General features: G+C 41.6%; 1 protein-coding gene across 4 annotated transcripts in view; it reads left to right on the top strand.

The window, feature by feature from the left end:
* Positions 1-19,651, top strand: part of ap4e1 (adaptor related protein complex 4 subunit epsilon 1) — a 57,965-nt gene that overhangs the window by 22,042 nt on the left and 16,272 nt on the right. For all 4 annotated transcript variants that reach the window (XM_070858426.1, XM_070858424.1, XM_070858423.1 and 1 more), the window contains exons 9-15: positions 639-761; positions 854-963; positions 1,301-1,440; positions 5,671-5,783; positions 6,226-6,344; positions 8,461-8,760; positions 10,691-10,805. In XM_070858426.1, coding sequence (XP_070714527.1) covers positions 639-761; positions 854-963; positions 1,301-1,440; positions 5,671-5,783; positions 6,226-6,344; positions 8,461-8,760; positions 10,691-10,805 — 1,020 coding nt within the window. The remainder of the gene's footprint in view (positions 1-638; positions 762-853; positions 964-1,300; positions 1,441-5,670; positions 5,784-6,225; positions 6,345-8,460; positions 8,761-10,690; positions 10,806-19,651) is intronic.

Below are 19,651 nucleotides of genomic sequence, written 5' to 3' on the forward strand. Positions count from 1 at the left end.
TTTATTGCACAGTACGTCTTTGGAAAATTGTCAGTCTGCCAGATATACCACACTTTGTTATTTTAAATGCTTAATTCGAAATGTGTCTTTCAATATTTCTTGACTGAGCACTTTAAATGTCCACATGATGCACTGTAAATTATTCCATGTAATTATTCAATAAAACAAATGCTTTATATGAACTCCAGTGCTCCACCATTAGTCCCAATAGTTTGTACGAGCCTCATGATCTTCCTTCTCCTATAGTGTGATTGTAAGAATTTTCTGTGTGTGGTAAATGAATGACCCAACTTGCTAACATTTTAGCCTTGTTTAAATCATTCAGTCTTAATTCATTTATAAATTATTTTTTCTGAACTTGAGATTTCCCACATTTGTGTCTCTTTTGATTCTTTGTAACCAGCTTGCAGAATATGATTGCTAATATATCTGTGCTACACTCAAACAATAGATGATTCTCAAACACCGACGCTCAGTTTCTTTACATTTTTCCTTTATTTAAAAAATGTATTACCAATATATTTCCTATTTGCTTATCACTGCAACACAGAACAGCAGTTCTGTAGACTTGCATCAGCAGTAAATGTTTGTAATTTCCTTTATGGTATCAAATTCTATTTTAATATTGTGTTTTTCAGCAATTTTGTTTGAGTGTATTCAAACAGTATATACTATTCATCCAAAGTCAGATTTGTTGGAGAAGGCAGCAAAATGTAATGGAAAGTTTATCTTATCGCCCAAAAACAACCTAAAATATTTGGGTAAGGATATTATATGAAATGGCTCGACAAATTTTTATTTTACATTATGCTGTACATGTTGAAAAGTGAGCCACTGCATTTTAATGTTCCAGGATTAAAAGCCCTCGCGTATGTAATTCAGCAAGATTTGAATCTAGTTCTTCAGCACCAAATGACAATAATTGAGTGCCTGGATCACCCTGACCCGATTATAAAGCGAGAGGTAAGAATATCTTTGACCTAGGTGGTTTGCATATTAAGGCTAATGAAATGATGGAGTTGTTAATTTTCAAAGCACTGATTTGAAGACTCATTGAGCACATTATTCACCAGTACGTAATTTAAAATGATCTTTTGAGTTTTTTCCAATTTCAATTATGTAAAAGTCTCAATAGGCTGCAAGCAAAGGTTAAAGATTGATTCCAGGGAGTAAAAAGTACGTGGAAACCTTGGACAGTTAATCCTTCGCTATCTGATTGTACAGCTTGCTTAAATGATTCCTGATTTCAGTCATACTGTCTTGTTGGTTTAATGTCATCCGAGTTGTGCTCTTTTCGCAGACACTAGAACTGCTCTACCGAATCACTAATGCGCAGAATGTAGCTGTTATCGTCCAAAAAATGCTCGACTATCTGAGGCAAAGCAAAGATGAATACATCACCATCAGTTTAGTTGGCAAAGTAGCAGAACTTGCTGAAAAATATCCTTTCAACACAGCATATCAGTTAAGACTTGGTGTTGTGTAACTTAATGGGCAATGCTTATTTTGCTTCATAATCAGAACAAAAAAGTTGCTGAGATTGAAAATATGTATATTGAGTAATAAAACATGCTGGCACTGATTGACAATGGTGCTTGTAATTCGGATTTTGATAGAGATTGTAATATGAACTGTGAATTATTCTTCAGTAGTAAATTGAAGTAGAAAACAGTGTACTAGTGGAGTTTATTTCACAAATAGCTAAATCCTATGATTCGGGTCCTGAGCACTGGACAGTAACTTGGGTACTTTGAGTGAGTTAAAGATAAGAACATAAGAAATAGGAGCAGGAGTAGGCCATACAGTCCCTCGAGCCTGCTCCGCATTCAATAAGATCATGGCTGATCTGATCATGGACTCAGCTCCACTTCCCTGCCAGCTCCCCATAATCCCTTATCCTCTTATTGTTTAAGAAACTGTCTATTTCTGTCTTAAATGTATTCCATTTCCCAGCTTCCACAGCTCTGAGGCAGCAAATTCCACAGATTTGCAACCCTCTGAGAGAAGAAATTTCTCCTCATCTCTGTTTTAAATGGGCAGCCACTTCTTCTAAGATCATGCCCTGTAGTTCTAGTCTCCCCCATCAGTGGGAACATCCTCTCTGCATCCAACTTGTCAAGCCCCCGCATAATCTTATACGTTTCGATAAGATCACCTCTAATTCTTCTAAATTCCAATGAATCGAGGCCCAACCTACTCAACCTTTCCTCATAAGTCAACCCCCTCATCCCCGGAATCAATCTAGTGAACCTTCTTTGAACTGCCTCCAAAGCAAGCATATCCTTTCATAAATATGGAAATCAAAACTGCACTCAGTATTCCAGGTGTGGCCCTGTACAGCTGGAATAAGACTTCCCTGCAATCCCCTTTGCAATAAAGGCCAAGATTCCATTGATTCCAAAAAATCACTTGCTGTACCTGCATACTATCCTTTTGTGTTTCATGCATAAGTACCCCCAGGTCCCACTGTACTGCAGCACTTTGCAATCTTTATCCATTTAAATAATAACTTGCTCTTTGATTTTTTTCTGCCAATGTGCATGACCTCACACTTTCCAACATTATACTCTATCTGCCAAATTTTTGCCCACTCACTTAGCCTGTCTATGTCCTTTTGCAGCTTTTTTATGTCCTCCTCACACATTGCTTTTCCTCCCATCTTTGTATTGTCAGCAAACTTGGCTACGTTACACTCAGTCCCTTCTTTCAAGTCGTTAATATAGATTGGAAATAGTTGGGGTCCCAGCACTAATCCCTGTGGCACCCCACTTGTTACTGATTGCCAACCAGAGAATGAACCATTTATCCCGACTCTCTGTTTTCTGCTTGTTAGCTAATCTTCTATCCATGCTAATATATTACCCCCAACCCCGTGAACTTTTATCTTGTGCAGTAACCTTTTGTGTGGCACCTTGTCAGATGCCTTCTGGAAGTCCAAATACACCACATCCACTGGTTCCCCTTTATCCACCCTGTTCGTTACATCCTTAAAGAATTCCAGCAAATTTATCAAACATGACTTCCCTTTTATAAATCCATGCTGACTCTGCTTGACCAAATTTTGCTTTTCCAAATGTCCTGTTACTGCTTGTTTAATAATGGACTCCAACATTTTCCCAACCACAGATGTTAGGCTAACTGGTCTATAGTTTCCTGCTTTTTGTCTGCCTCCTTTTTTGCATAGGGGCATTACATTTGCAGTTTTCCAATCTGCTGGGACCTCCAGGGAATTTTGATAAATTACAACCAATGCATCCACTATCCCTGCCGCTACTTCTCTTAAGACCCTCGGATGCAAGCCATCAGGTCCAGGGGATTTATCTGCCTTTAGTCCCTTTATCTTACTGATTAGCACCTCCTTAGTGACTGTGATTATGTTATGTTCCTTCCCCCCCCCCCCCCCCCCCCATAGCCCCTTGACTATCCACTGTTGGAATATTGTTAGTGTCCTCTACCGTAAAAACTGATACAAAATATTTGTTCAGTTTCTGCCATCTCCATGTTCCCCATTACTAATTCCCCGGTCTCGTTCTCTAAGGGACCAACATTTACTTTAGCCACTCTTTTTATATACCTATAGAAACTCTTGCTATCTGTTTTTATATTTTGTGCTAGTTTACTTTCATAGTCTATCTTCCCTTTCTTAATCATTTTTAAAAATCATTCTTTGCTGGCTTTTAAAAGCTTTCCCAATCTTCTGTCCTTTCATTAGTTTTGGCCACTTTGTATGCCCTTGGTTTTTAATCGGATACTGTCCTTTATTTCTTTAGTTAGCCACGAATGGCTTTCTTTACTCTTGCACTTTTTCCTCCTTACTGGAATATATTTTTCTTGAGAGTTGTGAAATATCTCTTTAAATGTACACCACTGTTCATCAACCGTCCTACACTTTAATCTGTTTTCCCAGTCCACTTTAGCCAACTCTGCCCTCATACCTTCATAGTCTCCTTTATTTCAGCTTCGTACACTGCTTCGAGATCCAACTTTCTCACCCTCCATCTGAATTTGAAACTCAATCATGCTATGATCACTCATTCCGAGTTGATCATTTACTGGGAGATTGTTTATTAATCCTGTCTCATTACACAGGACCAGATCTAAGATAGCCTGCCCCCTGGTTGGTTCTGTTACATACTGCTCAGTGAACCCATCTCTTATGCACTCTGTGAACTCTTCCTCCAGGTTACCCTGATCAATTTGATTTGTCCATCAATATGGAGGTTAAAATCATCCATGATTATTGCTGTTCCCTTTTTACAAGCCCCCACAATTTTTTTTTCTTCTATTATTTTTCAGGGTGGGGTGCAGGAAGGTGTTTTTTTTTATTCCCCGTCCCATAAATTTGCAAAGTGACATTTCACCTTGTGATACAGTTCCATGTGATTTAGTTACATATATAATATCAGCTTACATTTCTGTATTAGTCATTACAACAATGTGATGTCCTGGGGTGCTTTATGGTAGCTAGTGATTGGGCACTGAATGGAGGAAAAAATAAAGACACTAGAGAAAATATTTATAAAGATTGGTTTCTATTTTAGTCCCATTTTTGTTTTTCTAGAGTGATTTGACTGAATTGGAGCATCTTTAAGAATATTTTTACAATCCTTGATGGTTCTAATATACAATACAGTAAAGAAAGTGAAAATTCACAGATCCCTTAACAGTTTTCATTTCCTTCAGAAGTCTGGAACATTATAAATCTCACCGTTTAAAATAAATAAAGAATGATCTATAGAATAAACTAGGTGTCAGCCAGTGCCTCAGTTAGTAGCACTCTCGCCTCGAGTCAGAAGGTTGTGGGTTCAAGTCCCACTCCAGATACTTGAGCACATAAAAATCTAGGCTGACACTCCAATACAGTGCTGAGGGAGTGCCGCACTGTCGGAGGTGCTGTCTTTCAGATGAGACGTTAAATCGAGGCCCCGTCTGCTCTCTCAGGTGGATGTAAAAGATCTCATGGCGCTATATCGAAGAAGAGCAGGGAGTTATCCCCAGTGTCCTGGCCAATATTTATCCCTCAATCGACGTAACAAAAACAGATTATCTGGGCATTATCACATTGCTGTTTGTGGGAGCTTGCTGTGTGCGAGTTGGCTGCTGCGTTTCCTACTTTGCAACAGTGACTGCACTTCAAAAGTACTTCATTGGCTATAAAGCGCCTTGGGACATCCTGAGGTCGTGAAAGGCACTATAGAAATGAAAGTTTTTTTAAAATGGAAGTATTAGAATTAAATACATTTTACTTCAGTCGTCTCCTCTTTCAGGCTTCAATGAAGGTAAAGTGCATTATAGCAGATACATTGATTAAAGCATCCAAGCATCCAGGTTAATCACATCCATGTATGGCCTGGCACAAGAATACAGAGCTACACTTATATCATTAGCTAATTTTAGCAATTGTGAGAATAAAGTGGGGAACACTAATTTGTTCTCTGGTCTTTTATTGCTAAAATTGGTAAAAGGAAGTAAGTATGGAGATGCTAATTTCAGATTCACATATGTAAAAGTCTGTAAACCAGAAAATTACATTTTCATAAATGTAATTTTCAATACAATTTTATATTGAAATACACCTTCCACATTTGCCACCCCACCCAAAAAAAACAAACATAAGTTGTAGTATAGTTTCTATTTTTGTTTGGTTTCTGTCCTTGACAACCCACAAACATATGCTCCCAATAATGAGTGGTTTATCCAAACCATGAATGCAGTGTTCTCAGTTGGTGGAGATATGGTACCACCAGATATCCCGAACAACTTCCTGAGGCTGCTGGCTGAAGGTAAGTGAACAGAAAGATGTCATGTAAATCCACTAGTTATAGATACGTATTGGAAAGCCTTAACCAGTCGTGTAGTGATTTCAGTTTATTAATTTCTCCTTTTACATGGCAGTGGGAAAAGCATTTGACTTCTTGTCAGTTGCCATTCTTCACTTCTAATGCACATTCCAAGGCAGGCCTTTTATTGCACTAATAAAGCCACATTAAAAAAAAACATTTTTAATGAGTGCATTCAGCTATCTTGATTTATAAATGTGGGTGTAACAGGATTGCTCCAGTTGCTTGGTGGCGACGTTTGTAACATACATCGTTCAACCATGTAATTTAGACTTGGACTGGATATTTTTCAAAAGTGACTCTTGCAGCTATATTTTGTAGATAACATTTACAGCTCAGTTCTAATATTTAAAATGTGATTTCCTATTTTTAAACCCCTTTGTAGGATTTGATGAAGAAGTGGAAGACAAACAGCTGAGGCTTTATGCAGTGAACTCCTACCTTGCCCTTTTGGAAAAGGATAATCTGCAATATCCTCAGAGATTCCTGCAGGTTATGAGCTGGGTAAGATTGCAAATATAAAGGATGAAGTAGGCTTAGCAGCTTAGGATGTCTCGGGCACGTATTGTGCTACTAATCTCATTCTGAAATATTTATCAGCGAGGTTGTATTGATTAGAAGTGGGTACCAATGAGTGCAAATGGGAGTGATATGTTTACAAGTTTTGCATGGATTGATGGCAGTCCAGCCATTTATGACAGCATAGCAACGACCCAAGGTTCCAATCTTTCTACAAAAGGCAAAATACCACGGATGCTGGAAATCTGAAATATAAACACAAAATGCTGGAAATATTCAGAGTTCAGGCTGCATCTGTGGAGAGAGAAACAGTTAATGTTTCAGGCTTGTGACCTTTTGTCTGAACTGGAAAATGTTTATTTTTTTATGCCTTTATGGGATGTGGGTATCGCTGGCAAGGCATTTATTGCCCATCCCTAATTGCCCTCGAGAAGCTGCCTTCTTGAATAAGTGGCTTGCTAGGCCATTTCAGAGGGCAGTTAAGATCTGGAGTCACATATAGGCCAGACCAGGTAAGGACGGCAGATTTCCTTCCCTAAAGGACATTAATGAACCAGATGAGTTTTTATGACAATCTGGTAGTTTCAAGGTCGCTATTACTGATTCTAGCTACAGATGTAACCGGTTTTAAGCAAGCAATTATTCAATCTTTCTATTTGCTCAACGTTTACTGCAGTGTGATGGTGAATTTGATTTTTGTCTGAATTTTTTTATTTTTCCTGCCTATCTCCATGAAGGTGACATGCTACATGGACTTTTTCAGTCATGAGGCGGTAACAGAATAAACTTCTGACTAAGTGCTGCCAGAATTGCTTTGTGGCTGGTTGCATTTGTAGTGGAATGAACTAGCTCTCTTTTCCCACACAACTAGTGATAGAGCTTCCCAACATAATGACATGTTGCACCTTGTGATCTGACTGAGAACTGACAGTTCTATCCCAATAGTGACTGGGAAATGTAATTGAACAGATGGCCCACACCCATTGTTCAGGAGGCAGGCATTCTGTTGTCTCTGCTTGCTGGCAGTAGCATTAATGAACTGGACGTGTAAGTTTGTACGATTTCTTCACTGGCTAGTGGTGCACAGGGATTTGGTTAATCCTCTGTTTGCTTAAATCTTTTGTAAAATCATGTAAACATTACTGCAACCAACCCAAAACACAACATTGTTCAGTCTAGAATTTCTATGTCCATTTGTTTGTACATTTTTCACCAGATCCTGAAGCAGGTGACTATTGGCTGGGGTGCAGTTCCAAGGGTGTTGGATGTCTAGCCATTGTTCACATGTGGGCCATAACATTATTTGACCACATCAGGGATCACACCAAATTTGATGTTGCCCATTGTCCACATGCTCACACTTTCAGCGGGGTTTGCTGGATAACACTCAGGAGCAGGAAAGCTGGCTGTTTTATTTTGCCCCTGCCCAACCCAGGGATGTTGATGCCAATTGTAGCTCCCGTACCACTGTTCTGTCTGAGATTGACCAACTCAACACAGATGAGAGGTCAGCCTTGGGATCTTTCTGGATTTTTACAGTTCAGCTACCAACTGGATAAGCTTCCTGAGTCATTGTGGGAGCTTCTCCTTTATTTCACTGCTTTTTTTTTTGAAGAGCAGTCACAAAAAAGTGCATGTCCTGTCTATCTTGCCACATGAAAGGTAATTGCATAAAGACATATAAAACTGGCCTAGGTTTTGTGATCATAACCCTGATGTAACCTGTTCATTTAAAATAGGTTAGTGTATTACGAGCAAAAAATCTGTGACAGAGCATTTGCAAGTCTAAAAATAAAAACACCTTGAATTAAAACCATTTGCTTTTTAGCAAGAGAAGAAAGACTTGGATTTATATAGCGCCTTTCACGACCACCGGATATCTCAAAATGCTTTATAGCCAATGAAGTACTTTTGGAGTGAAGTCACTGTTGTAATGTGGGAAACACGGCAGCCAATTTGCGCACAAGCAAGCACCCAGCAATGTGATAATGACCAGATAATCTGTGTTTCTGTTACGTTGATTGTTGATATGTTAGTGGAAATTCAATTTACAATGATGGCATTAAATGATTGAAACTTTTTCTTATGACACATGTATCAGGTGCTGGGAGAGTATTCCTACCTCAAAACAGAAGCCAGACCAGAAGACATCATACAGAAACTGCATTGCTTACTTGGGAAATGCTCTGCTAACTTGGAAACAAAAGCCTGGATCTTGAGTGCAATCACCAAACTCTTTCGCCTGACACTGAATGTCCAAATACTGCCTGAAATCATGCAAAACGGCAATTCAATGGACTCTTGTGTGAGACAATGCTCTTTTGAGTTGAAGCAGCTTCTTGAGAACCGAGAGATAATGAACACAGTTTTACCTCTGGATGCAAGCTGTGATGACATAGTGGTAAGTCCCTCGTGGTTGTTATTTTTATACAAGACGGTTAGTTAGGTCCAGAAACTGCTGAGCATGGACTAATCCTTGAAAGCACAGCATATATAAATTGCTTTATTAAAAAGCTACATCCTGCTTCCTGGTTGGCTCAATTCCTAAGTGCAGTTCTTGATGTGGAACTGAACTAAATAGAGCAGCAAGGTACCAGGCACCCACATTAGCTGAACTCAACAGAGCTTTAAGAATAAAAAAAAAAATTGTATTTATATAGCATCTTTCCCGTATTTATATAGCACCTTTCCCGTCCCAGGGATGTCCCACAGCCAATGAAGTACTTTTAGGCCCCAAGTTCTGGAATTCCCTGTCTCAACCTCTCCGTCTCTCTTTCCTCCAAGACACTCCTTAAAACCTACCTCTTTGACCAAGCTTTTAGTCACCTGAGCTAATTTCTACTTGTGCGGCTCGGTGTCAAATTTTCAAACACTCCTGTGAAGCACCTTGGGATGTTTCACTATGTTAAAAGCACTATATCAATACAAGTTGTTTTGAAGTGCAGTCACCGTAATGTAGGCCAATGTGGAGCCTGTTTTCATATAGTGTCAGTTTGGCTCAGTGGTAGCACTCGTCTCTCAAATGAAAAGATTGTGGGTTCAAGTCTCGTTGAGAACAGGAGGACATAATCCAGGAACGCTGCATTGCAAGAGGTGATATCTTTCAGATGGGACATTAAACCCGAGACAGATTTGTCTTATCAGGTGGGGTTTTTCCAAAGAGAAAAAGAAAAGACTTGCATTCATATAGCGCCTTTCACAACCACCGGACACCGGATGCGATGAATCATGTGGTAATCTGTTTTTTGTGGTATTGATTGAGGGATGAGGACATCAGGAGAACTATTCGAACCTCTCGTCAGCTGTGACTCAGGTGGGTAGCACTCTCGCCTCTGAGTCAGAAGGTTGTGGGTTCAAATCCCCTCCAGGAACTTTTGAGCACATAAATCTAGGCTGACACTCCAGTGCAGTGCTGAAGGAGAGCTGCACCGTCTTTCGAGATGTTAAACCGAAGCCCCGTCTGCTCTCAGGTGGACATAAAAGATCCCAGGGCACTATTTTGAAGAAGAGCCGGGAAGTTATCCCTGGTGTCCTGGCCAGTATTTCTCCCTCAATCAACATAACTAAAAAAAAACAGATTATCTCGTCATTATCACATTGCTGTTTGTGGGAGCTTGCTGTGCGCAAATTGGTTGCCACATTGCCTACATTACAACAATGAGTATAGTCCAAAAGTACTTCATTGGCTGTAAAACGGTTTTAGATGTCCGGTGGTTGTGAAAGGCGCTATATAAATGCAAGTCTTTTCTTTTTCTCTTTGGAAAAACCCCACCTGATGAGACAAATCTGGCTCGGGTTTAATGTCCCATCTGAAAGATAGCACCTCTTGCAATGCAGTGTTCCTGGATTATATGCACCTGTCCTGCAGCGAGGCTTGAACCCACAATCTTTTAATTTGAGAGACGAGTGTTACCACTGAGCCAAACTGACACTGGTTACCTCCAGCCTCTGGGCTAGGGAATCAGTTGGGAGTTCTTGCTCTTAATGATTACCTGGCCATTTCTGTTGGAAATTGAAATGATGGGTACCGATGTTCCCTTTAAGCAGAGCGGCTGGCTCACCAGCTTTGAACTAGGAAAAAATGCACACGCGTGGTATTTTGAATGAGCTGTGCTATTCCCCCCCCCCCCAAAAACAAATGTAAGTGAACAATGCCTGTGACAGCATGATTGAATAACCTGCAGACAGAGGGTTTGTGAGAAGAAGATTGAATGTGATATTTAGTTGAGCTTAGGTTGTAAAGTTTCAACTTACTTTCAATTTTATGTGCACCTGACTTTCAGCCAGAAAAATATGTCTATTTTCATCAGCAAGCTTGTTTGCTTATTTAGGTTGATGCTTCATTGTCGTTTCTTGATGGTTTTGTCGCTGATGCTTTGGGTTGTGGAGCTGCACCTTACAAGCCCCATCATCAAAGACAGGAAGAGAAGTTATCCCAAGAAAAAGGTAAAAAAAAATTTCCCAAATAGTTAGCATCACTTTTATGATGGTAGCGCAGTGGAATTGATGCACTCATTCACTGCTCATCAGCGATACAGGGCTTGTGTTCAGATTTCAGGCAAGGTGAATTTCCAATCTCTGGGAGCTGCCTGATGAGGCTCTGAGTCATCATCGGGCATTTCCCAGAGTAAGAAGGGAGGCATTAACAAAATGCTGGAATTCCAAGGATCGGTGGGGATAGATTAATTATGTGGGATAGGATTCGTCATCAGCGCCCTGGGAGATAAATTTAATATTTGCTTAAAGCCCAGCATGAATTGAGAAGTTTGGAGAATATAATGCCTCTCTCAAAGGAGGCGTTGTATTGGATGTAATGTGGGTGTGAACCAGGTCCAAATAGGATAGAGTGCCTTTGCGAACTGGGTGCTCAGTCTGGATGTGGAAGAGTCACTATGACAATTTTTGGATATGTGATTGTTGAAAATCCAATGGTCACTTGGTTTCTCCATATTTTTAGATCAAAAATCTATTAATGTGTAGTATAAACATTCTTGAAATGAACTAGAATGCATAATTCTTAAAAATAAAAATTCAAAATTTCCCACACAAACATGACCCGAGATCCACCCAGAAATGTGCCCCCAATTTTCTACCTTCAACATTTGGATTTCCCCTTCAGACTTCCATGTACTTGTGTTTTTTCCCTCCAGTACAAGTGAAGGAATGTGTGTACCTACTGCTCTTGATATAAAGCCGTGTAACTATTTGTTGTCGCATATCAGAGCTGTTTTTGAGATGTTGGCTATCTGGGGTTTCTGTCAGCTTTTTTGATGCTGTGATGGTCTGCTTTTGCTACTTCTCTACATTGGCTTATATACATTCATAATAAATGGTTATGTAGCAAAACCTTTTACGTTCAATGGATTAACAACACTATGTTGTAACAGTTTATTAATCACAGCTATGGGCCATGAATAGATTCTTTTGCTGTGTAAGTTGTGCTGCAGTAATCACACACAGTCTGAGCAGTCCTTCCTCATTAGCTGCATGTTTCTGGATGAAAGTGGAGGGCAAAGTTTTGATTGTTTTATTTTTCTGCATCAGTTATAATTCACTGCAATAAGATTTGCTGACGCAGAGATGTTGGTGATGGTTAAACTGCATTGCAGCTGTTGAACTGGAGAGGCGAGGGAGCATAAAATAATATCCAAATGTATGTGGACAAAATGAATGATCTTAAACCCAAATCACGCCCTTTTTTAATGAAATGATTGCATAGTCTTTAGGTAGTGAGCAGAACCAAATATTGCATCTGAATTATTTACGGTTAGAATCCTTACAATACCGGATCTTCACCAATCCCAGAGGCTTTCCTTGTATTATTACCTTGTGTATCTTTATAACTTTCAGATTCTAAACTATATTTAAACCTGCTTAGCAAAAAGTGAAGTTGGTCAATAAAACGACATTTTTTAAATTCAAGTCTGCGTTGTTCTCTGAACATTGACCTGTCTTGCAAGTGTCCAGTGTAATCCTGGGAAAGGGGATGGGGTTGAAATTTCTTGTAGGTAAAATGATGTTTAAAAGGGATGTTATAAAGAGGAGTACATAAGATAGTTACCGTTGCTTAATTTTGATAGAGAAGAAATTGGGACAGTTAATGATAGACCTCTAAATGTTATCAAAGAATAGTGACCCAGATTTCAACTCCCCGGCCCTACCCACACCCGCATATTCCACCCCCCCGGCCCCGTGGCCTGGCAAAAATTCTTGCTCCCGCCCACAGTCCAGGTAGTGGATCTGGCCGCGATCAGGTGGGACTTCGGGCAAATTCATGTAAATCAGGTCTGGCAATTAAAATTGTCCGGGTCTTCACATCCCTGGGTACGTCGCCCATTTTGAGGCCCACATGAATTGTTCACGCACTGGACCCACCCCACATTTAAAATCGGGGTCAAAACCTCTGCAAACTTAACCATTCTTGTTGAACTGCATGTTCGCATTCACTTCAATTGTAATTTTCCTTTGCAAAAGAATCAATTGTACAAATCCTACTCAGCGTTTTTTTCCGCAGTATAGGTGCAGCCTGAAACAGGAAGATTTTAGATTATCAGTTTAGTGGGACCCAATAAGTAACCCAATTCTGACACTCCCATTCTCTGACACATTTCATTTTCAAACAGGCAGTCGATTCACCATTGCTTCAATGCACCCTGAGTGGTAAGAAGCACTCACTCCCTCTATCTGTTGCTTTTGCAAAATCCCTTAAGGATCAAAGACCACTGTATTCCTACCACACTAGATATCTGAGACAGTGTATTTGGAAATTCTGTTGTCGGCAGCTTTCATCCTGTGATGAGGAATTATTGAAGGTGGACCATGGCTTTTACTAGTTCTGTAGTCTGATTGATCAACAGTGATACGGGTACATGGGCATAAGGGAGGGTGAACAGCCAGTTGTCGTGGTGCATATAGGTATCAACGATATAGGTAAAAAATGGGATGAGGTCCTACGAGACGAATTTAGGGAGCTGGGAGTTAAATTTAAAAAGTAGGACCTCAAAAGTAGTAATCTCAGGATTGCTACCAGTGCCACGTGCTAGTCAGAGTGGGAATTGCAGGACAGCTCAGATGAATACATGGCTTGAGCAGTGGTGCAGAAGGAAGGGATTCAAATTCCTGGGACATTGGAACCGATTCTGGGGGAGGTGGGACCAGTACAAACCGGACGGTCTGCACCTGGGCAGGACCGGAACCAATGTCCTAGGTAGAGTGTTTGCTGGTGCTGTTTGGGAGGAGTTAAACTAATACAGCAGGGGGATGGGAACCTATGCAGGGAGACAGGTGAATAAAATGGAGACCGAAGCAAAAGATAGAAAGGAGAATAGTAAAAGTGGAGGGCAGAGAAACCCAAGGCAAAAAACAAAAAGGGCCACTTTACAGCAGAATTCTAAAGGGTCAAAGTGTGTTAAAACGACAAGCCTGAAGGCTCTGTGCCTCAATGCGAGGAGTATTCGGAATAAGGTGGACGAATTAACTGCGCAGATAGCAGTTAACGGATACGATGTGATTGGCATCACGGAGACATGGCTCCAGGGTGACCAAGGCTGGGAACTCAACATCCAAGGGTATTCAGCATTTAGGAAGGATAGACAGAAAGGAAAAGGAGGCGGGGTGGCGTTGCTGGTTAAAGAGGAAATTAATGCAATTGTAAGGAAAGACATTAGCTTGGATGATGTGGAATCGGTATGGGTGGAGCTACGAAATACCAAAGGGCAGAAAACGCTAGTGGGAGTTGTGTACAGGCCACCAAATAGTAGTAGTGAGGTTGGGGACAGCATCAAACAAGAAATAAAGGTACAGCAGTAATCATGGGCGACTTTAATCTACACATTGATTGGGCTAACCTAAATGGTAGCAATGCGGTGGAGGAGGATTTCCTGGAGTGTATCAGGGATGGTTTTCTAGACCAATATGTCGAGGAACCAACCAGAGAGCTGGCTATCCTAGACTGGGTGATGTGTAATGAGAAGGGACTAATTAGCAATCTTGTTGTGCGAGGCCCCTTGGGGAAGAATGACCATAATATGGTAGAATTCTTTATTAACATAGAAACATAGAAAATAGGTGCAGGGGTAGGCCATTCGGCCCTTCTAGCCAGCACTGCCATTCAATGAGTTCATGGCTGAACATGCAACTTCAGTACCCCATTCCTGCTTTCTCACCATACCCCTTGATCCCCCTAGTAGTAAGGACTTCATCTAACTCCTTTTTGAATATATTTAGTGAATTGGCCTCAACAACTTTCTGTGGTAGAAAATTCCACAGGTTCACCACTCTCTGGGTGAAGAAATTCTTCCTCATCTCGGTCCTAAATGGCTTACCCCTTATCCTTAGACTGTGTCCCCTGGTTCTGGACTTCCCCAACATTGGGAGCATTCTTCCTGCATCTAACCTGTCTAACCCCGTCAGAATTTTAAACGTTTCTATGAGGTCCCCTCATTCTCCTGAACTCCAGTGAATACAAGCCCAGTTGATCCAGCCTTTCTTGATAGGTCAGTCCCGCCATCCCGGGAATCAGTCTGGTGAACCTTCGCTGCACTCCCTCAATAGCAAGAATGTCCTTCCTCAGGTTAGGAGACCAAAACTGTACACAATACTCCAGGTGTGGCCTCACCAAGCCCCTGTACAACTGTAGCAACACCTCCCTGCCCCTGTACTCAAATCCCCTCGCTATGAAGGCCAACATGCCATTTGCTTTCTTAACCGCCTGCTGTACCTGCATGCCAACCTTCAATGACTGATGTACCATGACACCCAGGTCTCTTTGCACCTCCCCTTTTCCTAATCTATCACCATTCAGATAATAGTTTGTCTCTCTGTTTTTACCACCAAAGTGGATAACCTCACATTTATCCACATTATACTTCATCTGCCATGCATTTGCCCACTCACCTAACCTATCCAAGTCGCTCTGCAGCCTCATAGCATCCTCCTCGCAGCTCACACTGCCACCCAACTTAGTGTCATCCGCAAATTTGGAGATACTACATTTAATCCCCTCATCTAAATCATTAATGTACAGTGTAAACAGCTGGGGCCCCAGCACAGAACCTTGCGGTACCCCACTAGTCAATGCCTGCCATTCTGAAAAGTCCCCATTTACTCCTACTCTTTGCTTCCTGTCTGACAATCAGTTCTCAATCCATGTCAGCACACTACCCCCAATCCCATGTGCTTTAACTTTGCACATTAATCTCTTGTGTGGGACCTTGTCGAAAGCCTTCTGAAAGTCCAAATATACCACATCAACTGGTTCTCCCTTGTCCACTCTACTGGAAACATCCTCAAAAAATTCCAGAAGATTTGTCAAGCATGATTTCCCTTTCACAAATCCATGCTGACTTGGACCTATCATGTCACCTCTTTCCAAATGCACTGCTATGACATCCTTAATAATTGATTCCATCATTTTACCCACTACCGATGTCAGGCTGACCGGTCTATAATTCCCTGTTATCTCTCTCCCTCCTTTTTTAGAAAGTGGGGTTACATTGGCTACCCTCCACTCCATAGGAACTGATCCAGAGTCAATGGAATGTTGGAAAATGACTGTCAATGCATCCACTATTTCTAAGGCCACCTCCTTAAGTACTCTGGGATGCAGTCCATCAGGCCCTGGGGATTTATCGGCCTTCAATCCCATCAATTTCCCCAACACAATTTCCTGACTAATAAGGATTTCCCTCAGTTCCTCCTCCTTACTAGACCCTCCGACCCCTTTTATATCCGGAAGGTTGTTTGTGTCCTCCTCAGTGAATACTGAACCAAAGTACTTGTTCAATTGGTCCGCCATTTCTTTGTTCTCCGTCATGACTTCCCCTGATTCTGACTGCAGGGGACCTACTTTTGTCTTTACTAACCTTTTTCTCTTTACATATCTATAGAAACTTTTGCAATCCGTCTTAATGTTCCCTGCAAGCTTCTTCTCGTACTCCATTTTTCCTGCCCTAATCAAACCCTTTGTCCTCCTCTGCTGAGTTCTAAATTTCTCCCAGTCCCCGGGTTCGCTGCTATTTCTGGCCAATTTGTATGCCACTTCCTTGGCTTTAATACTATCCCTGATTTCCCTTGATAGCCACGGTTGAGCCACCTTCCCTTTTTTATTTTTACGCCAGGCAGGAATGTACACTTGTTGTAGTTCATCCATGCGTTCTCTAAATGTCTGCCATTGCCCATCCACAGTCAACCCCTTCAGTATCATTCGCCAATCTATCCTAGCCAATTCACGCCTCATACCTTCAAAGTTACCCTTCTTTAAGTTCTGGACCATGGTCTCTGAATTAACTGTTTCATTCTCCATCCTAATGCAGAATTCCACCATATTATGGTCACTCTTCCCCAAGGGGCCTCGCACAACGGGATTGCTAATTAATCCTCTCTCATTACACAACACCCAGTCTAAGATGGCCTCCCCCCTAGTTGGTTCCTCGACATATTGGTCTAAAAAACCATCCCTTATGCACTCCAGGAAATCCTCCTCCACCGTATTGCTTCCAGTTTGGTTAACCCAATCTATGTGCATATTAAAGTCACCCATTATAACTGCTGCACCTTTATTGCACGCACCCCTAATTTCATGTTTGATGCCCTCCCCAACATCACTACTACTGTTTGGAGGTCTGTACACAACTCCCACTAACGTTTTTTGCCCTTTGGTATTCTGCAGCTCTACCCATATAGATTCCACATCATCCAAGCTAATGTCCTTCCGAACTATTGCCTTAATTTCCTCAACCAGCAATGCTACCCCACCTCCTTTTCCTTTTATTCTATCTTTCCTGAATGTTGAATACCCCTGGATGTTGAGTTCCCAGCCCTGATCATCCTGGAGCCGCGTCTCCGTAATCCCAATCACATCATATTTGTTAACATCTATTTGCATAGTTAATTCATCCACCTTATTGCGGATACTCCTTGCATTAAGACACAAAGCCTTCAGGCTTGTTTTTTTAACACCCTTTTTGTCCTTTTAGAATTTTGCTGTACAATGGCCCTTTTTGTTCTTTGCCTTGGGTTTCCCTGCCCTCCACTTTTCCTCATCTCCTTTCTGTCTTTTGCTTTTGCCTCTTTTTTGTTTCCCTCTGTCTCCCTGCATTGGTTCCCATCCCCCTGCCATACTAGTTTAAATCCTCCCCAACAGCACTAGCAAACACTCCCCCTAGGACATTGGTTCCGGTCCTGCCCAGGTGCAGACCGTCCGGTTTGTACTGGTCCCACCTCCCCCAGAACCGGTTGGAGAGTGACAAAGTTAATTCAGAAACTAGGGCCCTGAACTTAAGTAAAGGTAACTTTGATGGTATGAGGCGCAAATTGGCTAGATTAGACTGGCAAATAATACTTAAAGGGTTGACGGTGGATAGGCAATGGCAAACCTTTAAAGATCATATGGACGAACTTCAACAATTGTACATCCCCTGTCTGGAGTAAAAATAAAACTAGGAAGGTGGCTCAACCGTGGCTAATAAGGGAAATTAAGGATAGTGTTAAATCCAAGGAAGAGACATACAAATTAGCCAGAAAAAGTAGCAAGCCGGAGGACTGGGAGAAATTTAGAATACAGCAGAGGAGGACAAAGGGTTTAATTAAGAGGGGGAAAATAGAGTATGAGAGGAAGCTTGCCAGAAACATTAAAAAATGACTGCAAAAGCTTCTATAGATATGTGAAGAGAAAAAGATTAGTAAAGACAAACGTAAGTCCCTTGCAGTCGGATTCGGGTGAATTTATAATGGGGAAGAAAGAAATGGCAGACCAATTGAACAAGTACTTTGGTTCTGTCTTCACAAAGTAAGACACAAATAACCTTCCGGATGTACGAGGGGTCCGAAGGTCTAGTGAGAAGGAGGAACTGAAGGATATCCTTATTAGGCGGGAAAATGTGTTCGGGAAATTGATGGGATTGAAGGCCGATAAATCCCCGGGGCCTGATAGTCTGCATCCCAGATTACTTAAGGAAGTGACCCTAGAAATAGTGGGTGCATTGGTGATAATTTTCCAACAGTCTATCGACTCTGGATCAGTTCCTATGGACTGGAGGGTTGCTGATGTAACACCACTTTTTAAAAAAGGAGGGAGAGAGAAAACGGGTAATTATAGACCAGTTAGCCTGACATCAGTAGTGGGGAAAATGTTGGAATCAATCATTAAGGATGAAATAGCAGCACATTTGGAAAGCAGTGATAGGATTGGTCCAAGTCAGCAAGGATTTATGAAGGGGAAATCATGCTTGACAAATCTTCTGGAATTTTTTGAGGATGTAACTAGTAGAGTGGACAGGGAGAACCAGTGGATGTGGCGTATTTGGACTTTCAAAAAGCTTTTGACAAAGTCCCACACAAGAGATTGGTGTGCAAAATCAAAGCACATGGTATTGGGGGTAATGTACTGATGTGGATAGAGAACTGGTTGGCAGACAGGAAGCAGAGAGTCGGGATTAACGGGTCCTTTTCAGAATGGCAGGCAGTGACTAGTGGAGTGCTGCAGGGCTGAGTGCTGGGACCCCAGCTCTTTACAATATATATTAATGATTTAGATGATGGAATTGAGTGTAATATCTCCAAGTCTGCAGATGACACTAAACTGAGTGGCGGTGTGAGCTGTGAGGAGTACGCTAAGAGGCTGCAGGGTGATTTGGACAGGTTCGGCGAGTGGGCAAATACATGGCAGATGCAGTATAATGTGAATAAATGTGAGGTTATCCACTTTGAGGGCAAAAACACGAAGGCAGAATATTATCTAAATGGCGGCAGATTAGGAAAAGGGGAGGTGCAGCGAGACCTGGGTGTCATGGTTCATCAGTCATTGAAGGTTGGCATGCAGGTACAGCAGGTGGTGAAGAAGGCAAATGGCATGTTAGCCTTCATAGCAAGGGGATTTGAGTATAGGAGCAGGGAAGTCTTACCGCAGTTGTGAGGCCTCACCTGGAATATTGTGTTCAGTTTTGATCTCCTAATGTGAGGAAGGACGTTCTTGCTATTGAGGGAGTGCAGCGAAGGTTCACCAGACTGATTCCTGGGATGGCAGGACTGACATTTGAGGAGAGACTGGATCAACTGGGCCCGTATTCACTGGCGTTTAGAAGGATGAGAGGGGATCTCATAGAAACATATAAGATTCTGACGGGACTGGACAGGTTTAGATGCAGGAAGAATGTTCCCGATGTTGGGGAAGTCCAGAACTAGGGGGCACAGTCTAAGGATAAGGGGTAGGCCATTTAGGACTGAGATGAGGAGGAACTTCTTCACTCAGAGAGCTGTTAACCTGTGGAGTTCTCTACCGCCAGTTCATTGGA

The sequence above is a fragment of the Pristiophorus japonicus genome, chromosome 17 (genome assembly GCF_044704955.1).
Source record: "Pristiophorus japonicus isolate sPriJap1 chromosome 17, sPriJap1.hap1, whole genome shotgun sequence".
Taxonomy (NCBI): Eukaryota; Metazoa; Chordata; class Chondrichthyes; family Pristiophoridae; genus Pristiophorus; species Pristiophorus japonicus.